Below are 19,990 nucleotides of genomic sequence, written 5' to 3' on the forward strand. Positions count from 1 at the left end.
AAAAGACAAATAGAAGAAATGATATATCAGCAATGAAGATTATTGTGAAGGGTGATTATCCCTGGTGATTATTTAGACATAATTCTTGACAGGGGGGCCTAGTTCTATGCCAATTTATAAACAACACATTTTTCATAAATTCTGTGTGATTAAACCACAGAAAAATAAGGCTACTAACCAAAAGCAATACTCTGTAGCATTTAATATGCTTTTATTCAAATTCAAAGTTTGAGATTATCATGAAAATTTTTGGGGGGGACTGCGAAGGGATGTACCCTATACAAGGCATAAAAAAGCCTTATTCAAGCAACTATGAAATAACTCCAGATAATGTAAGTGTAATCTCTCTTCTGACTGGAAGTTGTTTTTGTGCTACGTACATACAGTTGTTATCGTACAAAACCGAAAAATAAAAATAAAGAACAAAACATGCAACACATTAACTTCATTTTATTGAGTTTACAATTGTAATTAATTGCATTTGTACAAGACCTACAAACATATTTTAATGCGTAGGAGAAAATGTTCCCACAGGACTTGTGGTTTGTTGCATCAAGTGCTTCATGACAGCACCACATAACAGCACTGGATATGAATAATTCATCATACATCACATTTCAACCAGTTCTCTGACACTCCTCGTGTTATGCGGCGGTCTTCTGGCTCCTCTCAATGGCCATTTTCTCCAGCCTCTCAGTGTAAAAGCCATTGAAGTCCAGCCTAGAAAAGACATTTTTAGTTTATTAAGAGCATGTTTCTGCGGAGGACACTGTCCTAAACAAGTGTTCAGAGAGCTCAAAGCTTTATTTTTAAAGTTTCCATCCTTCACCCACCTGTAGATGATGTTGATCATGCTGTGTTCGCAGTCATTGGTGCTGTAAATGCTCAGCTTATCCAAAAGATCCATCAATAAAGTGCTGAAGTTGCTGTCAAACTTGCCGATGGTGCCTTCAAACCCCGAGTCAGACTGGAGGGCGTCCACGTGTTCAGCCAGGAACTGACAGGAAGAAAAATTCACAGGCTCAATGAAGTACAGTCAATATATTTTCTACGTTATACATACTTCATATGCAAACTCTTTCAACATTCTACACGCTTTTTAAAGCATCCACCAAATGCATAAATGTAAACAAATGTTGCATACTTGTTATATATGTGACACCGGACCACAAAATCAGTCACAAGTTGCATGGTTATATTTGTAGCAATAGCAAACAATACATTGTATGGGTCAAAATTATCTATTTTTTATATGCAAATAAGTTTTATCTCGGCAAAATATTGTCCTATTCTAACAAGCCATCAATGGAAGCCTTATTTATTTAGCTTTCTTTTTATTTATTTATTCAGATGATTTTCAAATCTCAAATTCATAAAACTATGACTGGCTTGTGGTCAGGGTCCTAAATGTGATGTTTTACTATTGAGGAGATTATAGTGTCAGTAGCTGTGCTTCCATTACCCCCTGAATTGTGCAAATTGACATTGCAAATTGAAAATACAGCCAATGAAAACACGTAAAATTGCTATATATATGCTATATAAGTTCTATTGCTGTTTTGATACAGCAAAATGCGATTTTTGCGAGTTTTTTAACCAAAAAATTACGAAACTTTTTGGTTATTTTTGAGCGTATTGCTAATGGTCTAATCGGATTCAATGGATTATGCTAAGCTATGCTAACAGTGTTACCGCCAGACCCGGAGATCAGCTGAACGGATTCCAAAACTGGAAAAATTTCATTTTTACTGTGCGCTCGCCTCACACCAGCCGCGGTAGAGGCGGCAAGCGCGGATGATTTACATGTTAAGTCAATGCAAAGACGCAAATAGGCATCCTGCGGCGCGGATGGCGCGTTGCGTTCCGCAAGTTCCGCGCGAATTGAGCGTTGCCGCGGGAAACACGCAAGTTCAAAAATCTGAACTTCAGGACCTTGCTGTAGTAGTGACTTGTTTACAAGAAGCGAGTGGAGTGGCGGAGTCTCAGAAGCCCCTCCCATGACGCGGATTTCCACGTGAATTTCTCGAATGACTAGAATTTCACGCGCGGCTTTCATGCGAGAATGAAGCGAGTTCAAGCGTCCAACTACGTGCAAATAGCGTGTTTTTGCCGCCTCTACCACGGCTGGTGTAGGGGAGCATATTTTTGAAAAAGTGGTGTGTCCCTTTCAGCAAAAACTTATTTAACAAAATTTTAAACTCTGTGTATGATTTGATCATCATTCTGAATCTGATTTCTAACAAAAGTCCTTTACAAAAATGCAATTATTTCTGCTTTTTGCTCAAAATGTGGTGTTTTCGCAGAAACCTACCCATATTCAAAAGCTGATTACAAAAGAACTCCAGAAGGTAGGATGAAACGTTTTTTTTTTTTTTTTTGAAAGCAGAGGGTCCGTTCTTTCATTTGGTATATTGTCTGTTTATATATTTGAAGAAGAACATTTTCTGGAAGATTGCAGATTTTTGAAATGTGTTTTCAAACAAACTGAGCGTAGTTAACTCCTCCCCCTCCCTTCCGTGCTTTCATGAACGCGCCCAAACCCAACCCCCAAATCCTTCTTGCCGTTTATTGGTTAGAATACTTTGTTATGGTTTCTGGTGTAGGTTTGGCCAGTTTGTTGTTATTGCAGTTTGTGGAGCCTAGGCTGTCTACAGAGATCGCGTTTTTACAGTTTGATCAGCGGACAGGAAGCAAGCAGATAGTGAGGAGATGTTTGCTGTATGTAACAAAAAATGTTTTATGGCCTTAAACGCGTGAATTCGCTTAGAGCACCTTTAAGAGGTTATAAAAAGAGAAAAAATACTCTTAAAAATAATGCCTGGTGTGGTGGATGTGATATTAGTAAACCTACCAACATCAGTCGATGAGAGGTTTGAAATGACTTATCGCAAGAGTTTCAGTCGCATATCATCGGTAAATGTAAACACCGTCATTTTGCAATAGTCTTTTGTGGACATTTAGAAAATAACGCTAAAGTTATGCACAAATCTGTAATGGAAACGTAGCATGTGATAGCAGATTAACAGCCTGCAACTCACTTTAGAGGTCACTCTCTTCTTCTCTGCCTCTTCCACCCGCTCGCTCGAGGTCGGACAGCCGTCTGTACGCTTCATCTCGGTGTCTATCTTCATGCTCTGAGTAAAGCGCTGTCGAATCAACACAAAACACTCACACGAGGCCTTCGGTACGATGATTAAAGCTTCTCTTCAGAACATCAGTAAATGTACCTGCATGCAGTTTGTGAACATCACGCAGACGGACATCAGTTTGGAGAAGATCCTGAGCAGCTCAGGGTTGGTGAGCATACAGTCCTTCAGACAGTTGTCTAGAAAACTGGTGTGGTGACACAGCACGTCATCAATGTTGGAGGCCTGAAAAGACAAAACTCAACCAATTCAGTTGTGGTTTCCCTAGACTAGAGCATCTGCTTTGCTCTTTTAAATCAAATAATTTTGCACTTCAACGTACAGACTTCAGGTTGTTTTCCATGATGTGCCACGTCGGCTCCATAACCTCAAACATCATGTAGTACTGAATGTTCTGGACAAAGTTGAGCATCCTCTGTCTCAACGCGAACGCGGCTGCAAACCTACAATGGAGAAGAGTGAGCGAGTGAAGATCCCACCTGAACAGCGAGTCGGACTCGGTAATGAACAAACTAATTTCGATTCTCACCACTTGGCGGAGTGCAGTGAATACTGTTTAACTTCTTTATTGCTGATCCAGACATTACAGAGAAGTCTTTCCACATGTTTACAGTAGAACATGTGTCTGAAGAGCATCTGATATCTCGTCAAAGCTTTCCTACGACACAAAGCATCGCGTTGAGAAGGTCATGGCTATAATTATAGTCACCTGATCACAGTCCTATAGAGAAAAACTGAGTACCGGTTGATTATGAGTGACAGCGGCCACTTGACGATGTAGTCGAAGGAGAAAGCCTCCAAGCCGCTGAGCGACACCTCCGTTGGCTCTGCATTAATGATGGCTTTCTCCTGCTTGGTATCTATGGCCAGGACGCGCAGGAGCTGGGTGATGACATCATGGGGCATCAGGTCAATCTGGAGGAGGAAATGAATAGTGAAATCCATAATTTTCCATAATGACTTTCTGCCTGTATATACCAATTGAAAAGAGTTAAAGGGCACCTCATATGCCATTTTTACAAGATGTAATATAAGTCTCAGGTGTGCCCAGAATGTGTCTGTGACAAAATACCCCACAGATCATTTATTATGGCATGTCCAAAATGCCCTTATTTGGGTTGGAGAAAAAATACGCTGTTTTTGTGTCTGTGCCTTTAAATGCAAATGAGCTACAGCTCATCACTCCCTTACCAACAGACAGTGAGTGATTTCGGTTAATGCTGCGTTTACACCAACCGCGTTTCAGGTGTCAAAATCATGTCTACCACGCCTAGTTTGCCGCTTGAACAGTTTGAATGCATTCGTGCGTCTAGAGCGAAGTAGACGCGCGGAAAAAGCAAGCATTTGACGCGCGTCAGAGGCGAAATCCGCTTCTTGTGGGGAGGGGCAAGTGCTATGCGGTTGTCTGTTTGCAAGATGACTGATGTTGATTGTGCATTTTGAGCTCTGGGTGACTGCTTACGGACAATATCAAGCACTCCTTCAGGTTGAATGAGTGACTCCGGGTGAGGCTGCCGCCACAGAAGCAAGCACGCTCCTGATTGGTTAACACGGCGCGAAATTCCGCCAAAGTTCAAATTTTTCAACTCGGGCGTCAGCCGGCAATTTGCGTCAAACGCAAAATGCACAAAAGCACCATTCGCCGTGCCAGGGACTCAATTCGTGCAAACTAGACACGCAAATGAGGCGGAATCGCGTCTTCCGCGCCGCGAGACCTCCAGACGCGCGTCAACGCGTCTTCACATTGACTTAACATTGAAATCACTCGCGCTTCACGCCTCTACCGCGGCTGGTGTAAGCGCAGCATAAAAGAGATATGATCCGATGAATACAGTCTGAGACAATAGTATCTTTAGCCGCATTGCTAAAACAAACACAATTAAGAAAAGGTCAAATTAACCAGTCAGTGGGTGTAGTTTTGTTTGTGTGATGTCAGATTAACATAAGAATCAAACAGCCTAATGAGATTGCTTTGGTTTAATGGTGATTAAAAAAAATAAATGGGTGGATTTGTTTAATTGTAGGGTGGTTGTGTTCACACACTGCCAACACACATTTATGTCCAGACACCTTCTGAAAGTGAATTTTGCATAATATGTGCCCTTTAAAACTGAAATGTCATGTTCTTTAAATCTGATAATCTCACTTTTAGATCATCTTTGAAGGGGTCTGTGTTAGCGGTGCTCATCCTGAGAGCCAGTTCCAACAAAGCCTCCAGTCGGGGGGGAATGATGTCATCCACCGGCTTCTTTAGCTCCTCCTCTGTCAGGTCCATAAAGTGCACAAAGAAGTCTCCTTTATCCATTAGGAAATAATGCTTGATTGACCTGCAGCAGAAAGAGACATTTAATTGAACAATTATGTACCTGTATTAGAAACAATAACTGCAGAGAGCTTCTCACCTCAGGCGTGAAACAAGTTCTTTTTCCTCCATCAGGAAGTCGAGCAGAACCTTACTGGCATAATAATAAGCTTTTTCAATCTGCTCCACGTACGCTCGCTCTTTAAGCGTGTAGAGGACCTCTTTGGCGTCTGGACACGTCACGTCACGCCCGCACTCGCGCACCACATTTAAATATTTGCCTAAAAATGACAAAAAAAATAGTAATAATAATTTTTAATAGTTTGAATAATTGGGCCATTTAACTTTCCACATTGATCTCTATTAATTCAATTAAAATTTATATGTATATTTTTTACAATGTTGTATTATTTTTAAAGCAGCTTTACATGAAAAAAACAGACAAAAAGGGAAAATTATTAAATATGTAAAAATATATGAGGAGTTCAGATGCAAAACCCTCTAAGCAGCCAAATACATCAACTGCGTTTTAAGCACTTGAAAACGTGAGGCGGACAGCACTGCCTTATTTAATTGACTTCAGAAAAGAGATGAAAAAATTATTAGTAATTGAAAAGCCTTATTTTCACAAATGTCACTTTAGTCATTTCGATGATATTTAACAAATTTCACTGTCTTTCGCTGCAAATCCATCTAAGTGCATGCAAGCTTTTGGCAAAAATCTCCACTTTTTTTGACAAACAATTGCAAAATCACTAAAGAAGAAGCTTGTAACTTTGCAAATGTTGAAAATCAGAATGTAAAAATTAAGAAACTGAAGCACACATTAGGGGGCGCTGTGATCCATGTCACATACGGGTTGTCAAAAGTGACAGGCTTAAAGGTGAAACGTGAAATGTTCATCTGATTTACTAGGCCTGCATGATTATGACAAAATCATATTTGTTGATTATTCACCTTGATATTGTAATTCTGGTAATTATTTTCGGTTAATAGCGATAAAAGTTTTGAAATGTTTTATACCTTTCTGTGAAGCAGCTGCAAGGTCAATTCTAAACATTCAAAACTAGATAATGCAATGTAAATGACAAATGTGTATAATGTATAACAAAAATGGCTAAAGGACACGTCAACTTATGAATTATCTATCAATTTTCAAATCTCTGATTCACCACTGTATTTGGTACTCAAACATACTGCCGAAATGAGGAAAAATTGACAGAATTATGTCATTTTTTCACCCATAATTGTAATCCTGATTTCGTTTTTCGATTAATTGTGCAGCCCTACGTTTCATATTTCGTGTGATTAGAGGACTTTGCTGAAAATTTTTATTTTTTAATGGTCTGAGGCAAGGATTAAGCAGATTTGAAGTGAAGGTATTTGATGACTGTATAATACATGCCGAGAGCATTTGGTTAATATCGGTTAATATACAGTGGCAAGCAAAAGTATGGGTCCGGTTATATGTCTAAGTTGATGCGGTTTTGTAAAGGGGAATAGGCTAAAATTCCTTCTGAAGAATGTGCAGGTCTGATTCAGAACTACTGAAAGCACTTTCTTGAAGTAATTGCTGCCAAAGGAAGTTCAACAAGCTATTAAAGGGTTCACTTACATTTTCTTCCAGCACTGTGAATGTTTAATGTTTAAACTTGAATTATTTGTGTGTTGTCAGCTTATGCACATTGTGCTTGTCTACTGTTGTAAACTAGATCAAATCACATTTTATGGCAAATGAAGAAAATGTAGAAAAACTGTTTATTCCTAGGGGTTCACATACTTTTTCTTGCCACTGTGTAATTATTCGATGGTGTTTTGCATCTGAGCTCTTCCTGCAATCAATGATTCGTAGCAATGTCACGTGTCGCATGAAGTTTTTTCTTTGTGTAAAGGTCCCACCTGTGTTTAATATTTTATCCGCCATCTTCTGCAGGAAGGATGGGATCCTGTGCTGGACGATGGTGTACCGCTGGTCCCAGTATTTGTCATTATAATCCTCTTGAATCTTCTCTTTCTGTAGCTCATGTTCCTCAACCATAAATTCACTGTGAAAAGACAATATTTGGTCAAACATTTCAATCAAATGTTTGTCATAAAAAGCATCTTGTCAATTGGATCAATGTTGAAGAATGATTTCATTAGCTCGTAGATGATAGAGAACCGAAATATGAACAGAAAGATTCATTAAACAAATTTCAGTTTAAAGACAGTCACACAACAAAATCTATTAGTCCAGCACAACACAGAACATAACTAGAGAATAATGTGTTTCTCTTTCAAGGTCCATAAAGTGAAAGCTAATAAGAAATAAAAATCAATCTCTATAATTGATCTTTCAAACAATATTAATACCGATGATTTAATATTAGTATAATCCAATACTTCCTGTGTAGCTGTGTCATGAACTTTGATTAAAATTCAAATGACTACATTGTATTTTCTACCTCAATTTCAAAAGCATCATATGCAGTAACTGATGTGAAACGAAGAGGTCGGGATTTGACTTTACCTGTACGGGTCTTTAATGATGCCCCTGTAGATCCATTTCTCAAGTATTTCAAAATACGGCACACTGGCTGCTTTGGTTAAATAAAGGCAGAGCTCTTGAGCCTGACTGTCTCCGGTGTAATTGAAAGTTCGATCATGAAGGAGGCTGAGGGTCGAGCCGCCCATACACTCCCCTTTATCCACAGAGGTGGCTGGATGAAAAAAGCTAATTAGCAGACAAACAATACGAATGTGCCATATTTTCACTATTTTCCTATTGACTACAAAACGGCTGGAAAAAATAATATCTACAGAAGAGAAAGATTTAGGAAGCAACGATCAATTTGAGACTGGGCCTTGAATTCATTTAAGCCACACAAATGAACACATTACTCAATTCTCAGTGTATCTCTTCTGACAGTAAATGCACTTGTCAAAAGTTTTACCGATGGAGGCCAGGATTTCCATGGTACGCATGGTGGGCTGTATGTAGAACCAGAGCTTCTGAAGGGACAGCGTGCCCTGCCGGTGCAGATGCTCCAGTTGAGTGACCAGGATGAGATATTCCTTCATCAGAGTTCTCATGGCTGAAGTCAGGGCGTGATTCACTTGACCGTACTCAAATGATGACTTCTCCTCAGTGAACCTACAAGAAGAGCATGAACTTAATTAAATGATGTGTTTATGGCATTTTTCCACTGCGTGGTACGACTCGGCACGGTACAGCTCGACTCGATCGGGGATGACCAGAAATAGGGTTCCCACTCTAAGCAAAATGTCAAATTCCCTGAATTTCAATGACTAAAACCGAATGTATACTCTGGCCATTCGCGTACGTGCGCCATCCACATGATGTAATTTTTGTGGCAGTCCGCGTACGACAGCGCATGCGCGTGAAAATTTAAAAACAGGACACTACACTACAAACAATTACACAACGGCAAAAGACAGCGTTTACACACACACACACCATTAGGGATGCTCCGATCAATGCCGATCTCCACTAATAATACGTGGCCGATCACTATTCTGAATCGGACAGCCGATCTTATTACAGCTATTTCAGGTACTAGGGCTTTTGATCAGTAAGTCCTTATCGATCTAAAATCACTGTTAGTTTGAGTCGTTTATAACATGCATTTGAAAAAGCAACACTCGTCAAACATAATTATTAAACATATTCTTTATTATCATGAAAATACCTGAAAAGGTTTGAAGAACAACAATATAAATATATCCTTAAGACATCCTGGAGCTGTGTGTCATAGCTGTGTGTGTATTGTTCTTCGTCTACAGTGCATTTTGAATTTCTGCACGAGAGCGCCCCCTGGCTTTTGAATGTAGCGGCATTTCACCGTAATTCATTGAGAAACATAGCAAGCATTATCGACCGATCGATCGGAGCATCACTACACACATCGTCTTTTATTTTCACTTTTTCCAACAATAGAAAGCTGTGGTGCATTTTTGTCACTTAATATTTGATTCCTGTTCCATGTTTTCTTGTTATTTGTTCTAAACTTTGTTTAAGTTTGTATTGCGTACGTGTCGAACACAACCATCAAAAAAAAATTTTTTTTTAAGCGACTTAAACACCCTGATATTCCCTGACTTGGACAAAAAAAATTCCCTGACTTTCAATGTCTGGAATACATCTTTTAAAATTCCATGATATTCCAGAAATTCCATGACCCGTGGGAACTCTGCAGAAAGTAAGAAAAATAAGACTAATAGGGATGATAAGAGAATAGTTTGTTCCATACAGTACTCACCGGTAGCTAGAGCTATTGAAGGTGCCATAAAACAACACTGGCACATTTTGGATACAGACCCCACACTAGCATCAAGTTTTCAAAATCCTCCTCGAGTGGTGTTTAAAAAAACCACCTAATTTACGAAATAGACTAGTGCGAGCGGATCTACCTTCTATTAAAACTCCTAATTTTTTGAACAATATACCTGCCGGGAATTACCCTTGTGGAAGATGCCAACAATGCCATTTTACTTATAAAACTAATACTTTTAACCACCCACATAATGGCAACAGATACAGGATAAAAGAGGTGATTTCTTGCTCCACTACTAACATAATTTATATGTTGACAAGCCCCTGTGGACTATCATATAGGCAAGACTACTAGAACATTAAAGACCAGGATTTCAGAACATCGCAGTGCTATCAGAAATGGTGTTACATCTAGTCCTGTTGCTGTACATTTTATGAATGCTAAACATAATGTGTCTAGTCTGAAATATCTGGGAATTGAGTCCATTAAGTGTCCACGTAGGGGAGGTAATGTTGATAACATGCTTCTAAAGAGAGAACTTTTCTGGATATACACATTGAACACATTAGCCCCTAGAGGTCTTAATGAAGAATTTGATATTAGACCTTTTTTAGTATAACATGTCTATTTAAATAATATCTCTGATGCTCTCCGTTTTCTCAGTGTTTTCTAAGTGTTAAAAAATAATTTACCTGACTTCATTGATCTTATTATGGTCTCATTGAATATTTGGTCCTCACTGTATTATGATGAATTATTGTGATTTAATAACAGATGCCTTTATTATATTATTTTGTATAGAGTGGATAAATGGTTTACCTCTTTAACTTATATGAATTTTGTACCTAGTAAACTGATGTGATATTTGATTGTATGTCTATACATGTGAGAAGCAATATGTATATTTATCACTATGTAGTGTGTCTAGTAACTATGTCATGTAATATTTTCTGTTTTACACGGGCATGGTGTAATATTCTAGATGTAGATTTGTATATGTGTAGTTTTAATGGTATTGTATATGTTTATGGATATGTAATTTAAATGTTGTACATTTTTAATGATGAATGTTGTGCGTATTGAATGAATTGTGTTATATCTATGTGGTGTAATCACGTGACACTTTGAGTATAAAAGACAACTGTGTGTATTTCCGGGTAGGCTGAGGAAGGGTAGTAGAGACCCGAAACGTCACTCTAATAAATAATGTGAAAGGGAGCTTGTTTGGTGTGCGTATCTTTCTCTTTTGTAACTCTGCAGAAAGTGCCTACCAACTACAAGGTTTTACACACTTTTTGACTAATAAACATTCATTATTTATAAATACTGGATAAGGAGTAAAGCTTAGGAGTATAACGCATTTATGGATATTGAAATAGCCGAAAGAATCTTTTATTGTACCTGTACCAAAAATTAAGGCACCTTAATCCTTAACTCTTTCCCCACCATTGACAAGTTAACTCGTCAAATAGAGAAAACACTTTCCTGCCAATGACGAGTTTTTCCGACAATCCGTATTTCCGCTATTATCCAGCATCTTACCCAACATATAAAACCTGGAAGCAACCCCTTAAGCCGGATACACACCACAAGATAAATAGATTGTCTTCGTGGTTGCACCGATTATCTTAATAGATTTTCCTGTGGTGCGCGGTGCATCTGAATCTGCAGGTTGGGGCTGCTCTGATCGCAAATCTTAAATATTCAACATCAGAAATCCTGTTGTGTGGGAGAAGCCCCGAGGACAAACGCGCACACACGCTGTAGACTGTCACGTGAAATGAAACTATACCCAATCAAAAAGCGAGCAGATGAACGATAAAACCATAACAACTACATGGCGCAGCATGCACAGTCCAAAGTGAGATGGACATCAGAGATGTAAAAAAGCAGTCCATTGTATTAATGACATTTCTTTATGCCCGTTGTTTGCCATGTTTGTTTACTGTGAAGTCACGTTTGGACGCGAGAAACATCGCGAGATCTTTGCAAGATTTCCTGTTATCTGCGCTGAGACTCGCATTGTTTGTGAAGTTAATCTGATGGTGCGTGATGTGCTGTTATGACCACATGGCGGCACTAACACACACTATAGGAACAAAAGTGTTAAATCGTCGATTTTTGTGGTCTCTCACTTTTTGAAAATTGGATAAGATTTTTTTTTTTTTTTAAGCAGAAGTTCAGTTCATTTGATAATATTGTATGTTTATATTTTTAAAGTTGAACATTTTCAGGAAGGATAATCTTTTGTGAAAAATCATAAAAAATGCTGGCACTGGCTGGAAACTTTATTTAAAACGCTGGGGGGAAAGAGTTAAACGAATACAGACCAGTAGCACTTACAGTACTTCATTGATTATGAAAACATTTGAGAAGATCATAAAGAAAGCTCTTTTAACAATGGTGGACGGTAATTCAGATCCGTTACAATTTGCCTATAGGTCTAGCAGGGGTGTTGATGATGCCATAAATACCCTACTTAACACGGTCTAAACACATTTTAATGGGGTGAAGAGTGAAGACTTTTGTGTGTTTAGTTTTTATTGATCTTTCTTCAGCTTTTAACTGTATTCAGCCTCATATTCTAGCAGATAGACTAAAAAGGGCCCATGGTATTGATCGGGGGCTGATAGGTTGGCTTATGGATTTTTTTTTTTTACCGATAAACCTCAAAGAGTGAAGGTAAACAAGGGTTTTATTGGATTTTCAACTTTTTTCCCTACTGGGTCATCGCAAGGATTTGTACTTTCACCCCTTTAATTTATGTTGTGCACTAACGAGTGTCAAACACAACTAGAAAGACATTACATCATTAAGTTTGCAGATGATTGTGTAATTGTGTGTCCCTACTAAACAATGAAGATTTTGTTCATGGTTCTGTTCTGGAGGACTTTACTGACTGCTGTAAATTGTCCTTCTTGGACATTAACGCATCTAAGACCAAAGAGATGGTTGGGGATTTTAGGAAGAACCCTACAGCCATTTCTTTGGTGGGTTTGAGGATTAAGCTATTGAGATGTACACCAATATAAATACCTTGGCACTGTTATTAATGATAAGTTGACGTTTGAGGCCCATGTGGATGTTGTGGTTAAGAAAGAACAGTTTTTAAGGAAACTTTTAACATGGATAGTAATTTTATGAAAATGTCATAGTCAATTATTACTTTCTCATTTATGTGCTGGTAAGTAGGAACAGATTGTTGGGTATTGTTAAAATGTGTGAAAGGATTGTTGGTTCCCCTTTGAACAATTTAAATGATCTGTATAAAGCAAGAACTTTCAAGACAGCTGAGGTAATTGTTACCTTCCTCCCGTGGGTTTCATCTGCCATTTTGTCGAACAAATAAATATAAACTAGAATTCTTTTGTACCCACTGCCATTAGGTTTCTGAAAGCTTTTATGCAGATTTGAGAGGAAAGTTTTTTGTTTACTTTTTATTTTTTAATACGGTTTATTCTATTTTGTGTGTGCTTATGTCTAATGTTTATTTTTGTTGTTATATGTTTCTGCTAGCTGTATAACAATTTGCCTCTAGGGGACAATAAATTACTACATAGTACCTACCTATCTATTTTCCTACCAAGCAAGGAGCAGTAGCCATTTTAATAAATTGGAACAGAGAATAGCTAAAAAAGTATATTTTTTCATCTGCTTTTAAGAGTAATCAACTAATCTGTGTTTTTAATGGAATACATCTAAAAGTGAATTAATGCATCACTGCTTACTGACCGTGTGATAGTGGAGTAACACGATGCAACCGGTAATATCCGGGTCACCAGCTCTTTGATGGACATGTCCAAGGACGGGTCCACAATAAAGGAGCGACTCTGTCTGCCGAGCACAGGCTGAGCACTGATGTCCCTGCCGTCCACACCAGTCAACACATACAGCAGATCCTCAACCAAAGCGTGTTCCTGTGCGGCTAGCGGCATTGAACCTGACAATGAACATTAACACTTTAACTCACAACATATAACAGCAACTACTACTTTCTCAAAGCCACTTAAAGCGCCAAATATATTGTATTTAATGTCTTGCTCGGTGGCTCCAGTGTGTCATTGAGACACTGTTTATGGTGTAACTCCACAATACAGTACTACATAGTTCAGAGTCTTTGCAATGTGTCTCATTTCTAACACTTCTCTGAAATGACCTTCATGTAGTACTAACAAATGTACGTCTTTCAATCGACTATGATTTTGGAAGCTTCTGTCACCTACCAATAGCCACGACCGGATCTCCCACAGGGGTGGGGCTAGTGATGAAATCTCCAATCAGAGCAGGCCGGTCATACACCCAATTTGGAAACACAGGATTTGGTTGAGTGGGGTTCTTCTTGTTATGTCTGTCTCTCAGCATTTTACGGATCACCTCTGAAGACTGAAAGAGGCAACCAAACCATTGGAACCAAATATCTAGAAACTCATACGATCTTTCTTAGTTTCTCATCTGCTCATTTATCACGTACCTGCGGCACGTTGGAGCTGGCTGTCACGTTCCCGAGCTTTTTCCGCAATTCCTCCAGTTCCTGCATGGACATTTTGCTGCTGGTCGCAGGAATGCTGTAGGACGTGGCCGTGCTTGACGTCGCATTAGCTGACATCTCTGATCTCTCTTTGGCATTTTGCTGCAGGACTTTCAAAGTCTAGAGAGCAGAAGCAGTCTTAAAACTGGATTACATTAAAACATGTGAATCTTTTTATGCCTAGCATTTCACATTTATAGCGTATGTATGCATTACACACTAAAGTGACTGATGATCACATCCAACAGTTACATGAATTTTGCAGAGATTTAACTTTTTGGGCTTTTACAAATTTCTATTTACTGAGCCCTACACGCTCAGTTTACATGCAGTTACAGTGAATGAAATTTATTCAATACTATTAATTCAAATATAACTACATGTAATCAATATCAATGTTGATTCTCATCACTGACAATCTAGGAAAAATCATAAATAATATGTCCAAAACCTTTATTTATATGGGAATACTGCAAAGCAGCGATATAGGTCAGTGACGTGATGTTAATTATTTTGTGTCCGTATGGATAAATTAAATGTAAAAGGGATCAATTTTCAAAATAAATTTGCAGATTACTTGCATACATTCTCTTTTTTGAGGATCAAGTCTTAAATTTCTGGTTTTATTTCATTTTGAAATATATTTGGGGGACAATTGCAAAAATGTCAATGTGGTGTAACCAGTCTGTGTCAATTGGTTTAACTAGTAATTTTTTAATTAAAATATAAATATACTCATTAAAAACTTGGAATAAAATATAATTATCTAGATCTAGTGTAAAATGATTTTTTTTACATACATTTTTACATTATTTGTCAAAGATTATTAAGAAAACAGAGCGGTTTTCAGCATATGTCAGGACAAATGTTACAAAAATGCATTAAAATTTACATTTTGAAATAACTAATAAAATGATATTTTAAAATGCCTTTTTATTGATGATTTTATTGATGATTATTTAATATTTCTCATTCTTTGGCGCAATTTGTGGCTACACCATTTGACATTTTCAGGTCCATTCAGTCTTAACTTGGTGCAAATTTAATTTTTTATTGCATAATATTAACAAAAATACACTGTGCATTGAAAAGAAAGTGATGGATGCTTTCAAAACAAGTTTTTTTTTTAATTGAATTTCTCATCTTGCCAAACTGTTTTTGTCACTGACCCATATATTGTTTTCCCCTATTTGTTAGAAGAAAATATACTGTTGTACAACCGTTTTAAGGTTGTACAACAACTGCTTATTGTTTAACTATTATAAAACTGCTTAATATACTACACTAAGTAATGAGAATTTGGGTAGCAAATGTGTTTTAATTTTTTTTAAATATTTTTTTCCTACAATATAAAACATATTTTGATTTTGTAAGATTCACCCATGCATAATGATATATTTTCTTATTTAAATATGAATAATGAGTGTTGATGAACTGAACCTCTTTGTCCTCTGTGAGTTTGGAGAGAAGATACACCAGAGGATCCAGAATGCGAGCATTTTTGGACTTCAGCTCGTCATATTTCCTCAAGAAGTCTTCGGGTGTTTTGGAGTGCTCTGCGATTTTGACCTGTTAGACAACATAAACTAGTCTAGTAGTGCATTCACAAGTGGTTAGCTACTGTGAACCAAACCCCATCATCCACATGTTTACCTTAGCACTATGTGTAGATACAGTAGTGGTGACGTATGGTGTCCTGTTCTTCTGCAGTAAATCGATGTAAACCTCAGCACCATCTCCACCACGAACATTCAGCAGACCCAGAAGTTCATTAACATCATGATGAATCCTAAACTCACTCATGACTCCAGATGTTTAAATCACCTAGTGAAAGAGAAAATATGACGATTCTGAATAAACCATGTAAGTTAACATAGAAATAAAACTATTCATAGATGAATGAAGTTACACAAACGAGATAAAAAACGACATGTTTTCTGATAAACGCAAAACATCTGATACACCTTGATCACAAAAAATAAACGCCTGGAATAAAAAGATTTATTCTTATTATTTTATAGCGGACCACCGGACTTTTACAGGAATACATGCTAGCAGAATTGTGCATAACGTTACACTGTGTAGCTAATAACTAAAGCGTTTAAATCACCTGTAACAACAGCATTTACTAGTTTACCTAGTGAAAGTCTGATATGACAGTTGTAATAATATCACGAACAGCATCTGTTGATAAAGCAACAGAGTAACTGACAACAACCAGATGAAGGAAGCCAGAAACTGTGTGAAAACTGTGTTCGTAAATGTCCGCCAAAAGGAGCCGTTTTTCAAAGTAAAAGTCCTTCCTTCAATATGCACAGCGGTCTGAAGCTGTTTTTACAGTCTGACTCTGAAGGCATTTGCATTGGGAAACTGGGTGATGTAAATAACATTTTAATAATACACTGTAAAAATAATTTGATATCTAATGAAAAAGTTTTGATAAAATATTACGGATAATACTTTTGAGTACTTGTTACGCTACTACTCAATTAAATTATGACAGCAGATCACAAGCAAGTAGTTAAATAACTAAATTTCTTTCAATTATTTTTAACATATTTATTATTATATATTAACTAATTTGATGAGCAAGAAGAGCGGCCTCAGCACTGAGTGAATCAACACTACAACACATCACGATTTTCATTGTGCCTCCCACAGTCTAAGCTCAAGCACCACTTTTAACAAAGTTAACCACAAAACTAACAAGTAAAAAGTTTCTCCTTTTACTGAAAAACACATAATTTAACACTTAATTTCAAAATTTACCCAGTTGAATGCAAAGCATGCAGAGATCTACAAGTTGTTAATAATGTCAGCCAAAATCATTCATGTAGTCCCAACACAAAAAATATTCTTCTTACAAATTTAAATGGATTAACCACTCAGTAATGAGTTAATTAAGAATGCACCTACTTAAATAAAATATTATAATCTCAACAACAATAATTTGTATATCATTTCAAAAGTTTTACATTACTTGAACTCTAACTTTGCTTAAATAACAAGAACACAATTTTATTCAATTTAGTTTACTCATTTCATTTAATTAAATATAAAAGCACATGCTATGAGAAACAATTTCCAGACACATTTACTTACAATTAATGCCAGAATTCCTCACACTTATTTAAGACTGTATAAATTTGTCTATAATGATAGACTTTAGTTATTTGTTTAAAATGTAAAAAAAGTATTTAAACATTGTCTAAATGGAAATAAATTCAGTTGACAAATGCCTGTTTTCTTTAAGTTTATATTGGTGCTGCACATTGCTGTTATCATGACCACTCAAAAAAATTATTCAAGCCCTTCTTCTTAGAAATTATACATTAAAATTGTGTTCAATTAATTTTAAATACCTCATTAAGAGCAATAAGTATATATATTAAATTAGTCTAACACAAAATTAATATTTACTATAATTTATTGATTTCTGTTTAATTGCGTTAACACAATTAGTTTGAGTTTGGGTTCTGGAAAAAGGAATACCGGTTTTTAACTCAACTTAATTTTATCATGTTCAGTCCACTTAATCATTTTATGTTGGGACAACATGAATGATTTTGTTGCTATTACTAACTTGGCTGTGGATCTGTATTTCCCAGCATGCTTTGAATGCAACTGCTTTTGGAGAGTAATTTTTTTAAATTAAGTGTTATTTTATGCATTTTTAGGTAAAGAGAAAGACTTAATAGTGTTTAATGTTTGTTTATCTTATTGATTTAGAAGCGTTTGTGTTATATTTTTTCAAATTGTTTGGTTACCATCGTGCAGAAGAGTGGCGCTTGTGGTTAATATTTACTATAATTTATTGATTTCTGTTTAATTGCGTTAACACAATTAGTTTGAGTTTGGGTTCTGAAAAAAGGAATAACGGTTTTTAACTTAACTTAATTTTATCATGTTCAGTCCACTTAATCATTTTATGTTTGGACAACATGAATGATTTTTGTTGCTATTACTAACTTGGTGTCAGGAACTGTGGTCGAATGAACCCAAACGCAAACGATGTCGGGGAGAACAAAAACACTTTATTAACTGACAAGAAACAAAAAACCCACAAGGGGGTACACAACATGAAACACTTAACAGATACACTAAACTTGACAAGATATTTGAATTACTTCCACACAAAACACGGGAACAGCACAAAATGAACCAGCCCAGGACCAAGAATACAAAGGGATTAAATAGCAGATACTAAACAAGATAACAAGGGGAGAACAGGTGATTGGAATAAACTAATGATTAACCGTAAACAGGGAGAACAAGAGGGCGGGGTAATGAGACGAGACACCGAAGGCACAAGATCATGAGCCTTCACATTAGACATGGGACTGTCAGAATCCAGCCATCATGACAAGACATAATATTAAACATGATACCATGGCCGGACCCCGACAGTACCCCTCTCTTAAGGGACGCCACCTGGCGTCCCCAAGGGAACACACAAGACCAAAAACATGACAGATAAATGACAGGACTAAACAATGAACACATCAAATTGTAAAATAACCAAGTCAAGTGCTAGAAAAACAATGAAAAATCAAACTCTGACAAACAAGAGTCCACTGGATAAACACGACAAAACAGTCCAAGGGGGTTTGGGGCGAGGACGCAGCTGGGACTGCGCGGGATTCGCGGGCTCCGGCTCTGGCTGCGCGGACTGCGCGGGCTCCGGCTCTGGCTGCGCGGACTGCGCGGGCTCCGGCTCTGGCTGCGCGGACTGCGCGGGCTCCGGCTCTGGCTGCGCGGACTGCGCGGGCTCCGGCTCTGGCTGCGCGGACTGCGCGGGCTCCGGCTCTGGCTGCGCGGACTGCGCGGGCTCCGGCTCTGGCTGCGCGGACTGCGCGGGCTCCGGCTCTGGCTGCGCGGACTGCGCGGGCTCCGGCTCTGGCTGCGCGGACTGCGCGGGCTCCGGCTCTGGCTGCGCGGACTGCGCGGGCTCCGGCTCTGGCTGCGCGGACTCTGTCGGCCCAAAAGAAACCCAAACAGCGGCCAAGCCGAGAATTGGGCCGAAAGAGACCGCCAACTCCTCAAGGTCCGGATCCGAATCACAGGCGGCTCTCCATAACTCGGAGTAGACTCGCTCACGGCTCCTCCTGGTCACCCAGTCTGGTACTGGGCGGACTACGACGGGCAGTAGAAGCCCCACTGGAGGTAAAACAGTTGACCCCGACACCGTTGCTGGGTTCAGTTCTGGCTGGTTCATTCTGTCAGGAACTGTGGTCGAATGAACCCAAACGCAAACGATGTCGGGGAGAACAAAAACACTTTATTAACTGACAAGAAACAAAAAACCCACGAGGGGGTACACAACATGAAACACTTAACAGATACACTAAACTTGACAAGATATTTGAATTACTTCCACACAAAACACGGGAACAGCACAAAATGAACCAGCCCAGGACCAAGAATACAAAGGGATTAAATAGCAGATACTAAACAAGATAACAAGGGGAGAACAGGTGATTGGAATAAACTAATGATTAACCGTAAACAGGGAGAACAAGAGGGCGGGGTAATGAGACGAGACACCGAAGGCACAAGATCATGAGCCTTCACATTAGACATGGGACTGTCAGAATCCAGCCATCATGACAAGACATAATATTAAACATGATACCATGGCCGGACCCCGACACTTGGCTGTGGATCTGTATTTCCCAGCATGCTTTGAATGCAACTGCTTTTGGAGAGTAATTTTTTTAATTAAGTGTTATTTTATGCATTT

The 19,990-nt window shown here is 38.2% G+C and overlaps 1 protein-coding gene across 2 annotated transcripts; it reads right to left on the reverse strand.

Moving 5' to 3' along the window:
- Nucleotides 1–434: 434 nt before the first annotated feature.
- tubgcp2 (tubulin gamma complex component 2) lies at nucleotides 435–16,545 on the reverse strand. 2 transcript variants are annotated; one of them, XM_073866679.1, is made up of 18 exons: nucleotides 16,388–16,545; nucleotides 15,904–16,074; nucleotides 15,691–15,819; nucleotides 14,194–14,370; nucleotides 13,946–14,105; nucleotides 13,455–13,662; nucleotides 8,382–8,581; nucleotides 7,958–8,147; nucleotides 7,348–7,493; nucleotides 5,549–5,729; nucleotides 5,293–5,473; nucleotides 3,889–4,061; nucleotides 3,676–3,804; nucleotides 3,469–3,589; nucleotides 3,228–3,371; nucleotides 3,039–3,146; nucleotides 834–997; nucleotides 435–720 (listed from the first exon to the last, which is right to left on the reverse strand). In XM_073866679.1, exons 2-18 carry the CDS (start codon nucleotides 16,051–16,053, stop codon nucleotides 645–647), a joined length of 2,637 nt encoding a protein of 878 aa, XP_073722780.1. In that variant the 5' UTR covers nucleotides 16,054–16,074; nucleotides 16,388–16,545; the 3' UTR covers nucleotides 435–644. The 2 variants fall into 2 exon arrangements, with proteins under 2 accessions (XP_073722780.1, XP_073722778.1); XM_073866677.1 differs by having other exon boundaries at nucleotides 16,361–16,514.
- Nucleotides 16,546–19,990: the final 3,445 nt, after the last annotated feature.

The sequence above is a fragment of the Misgurnus anguillicaudatus genome, chromosome 4, assembly GCF_027580225.2.
Source record: "Misgurnus anguillicaudatus chromosome 4, ASM2758022v2, whole genome shotgun sequence".
Lineage (NCBI taxonomy): Eukaryota > Metazoa > Chordata > Actinopteri > Cypriniformes > Cobitidae > Misgurnus > Misgurnus anguillicaudatus.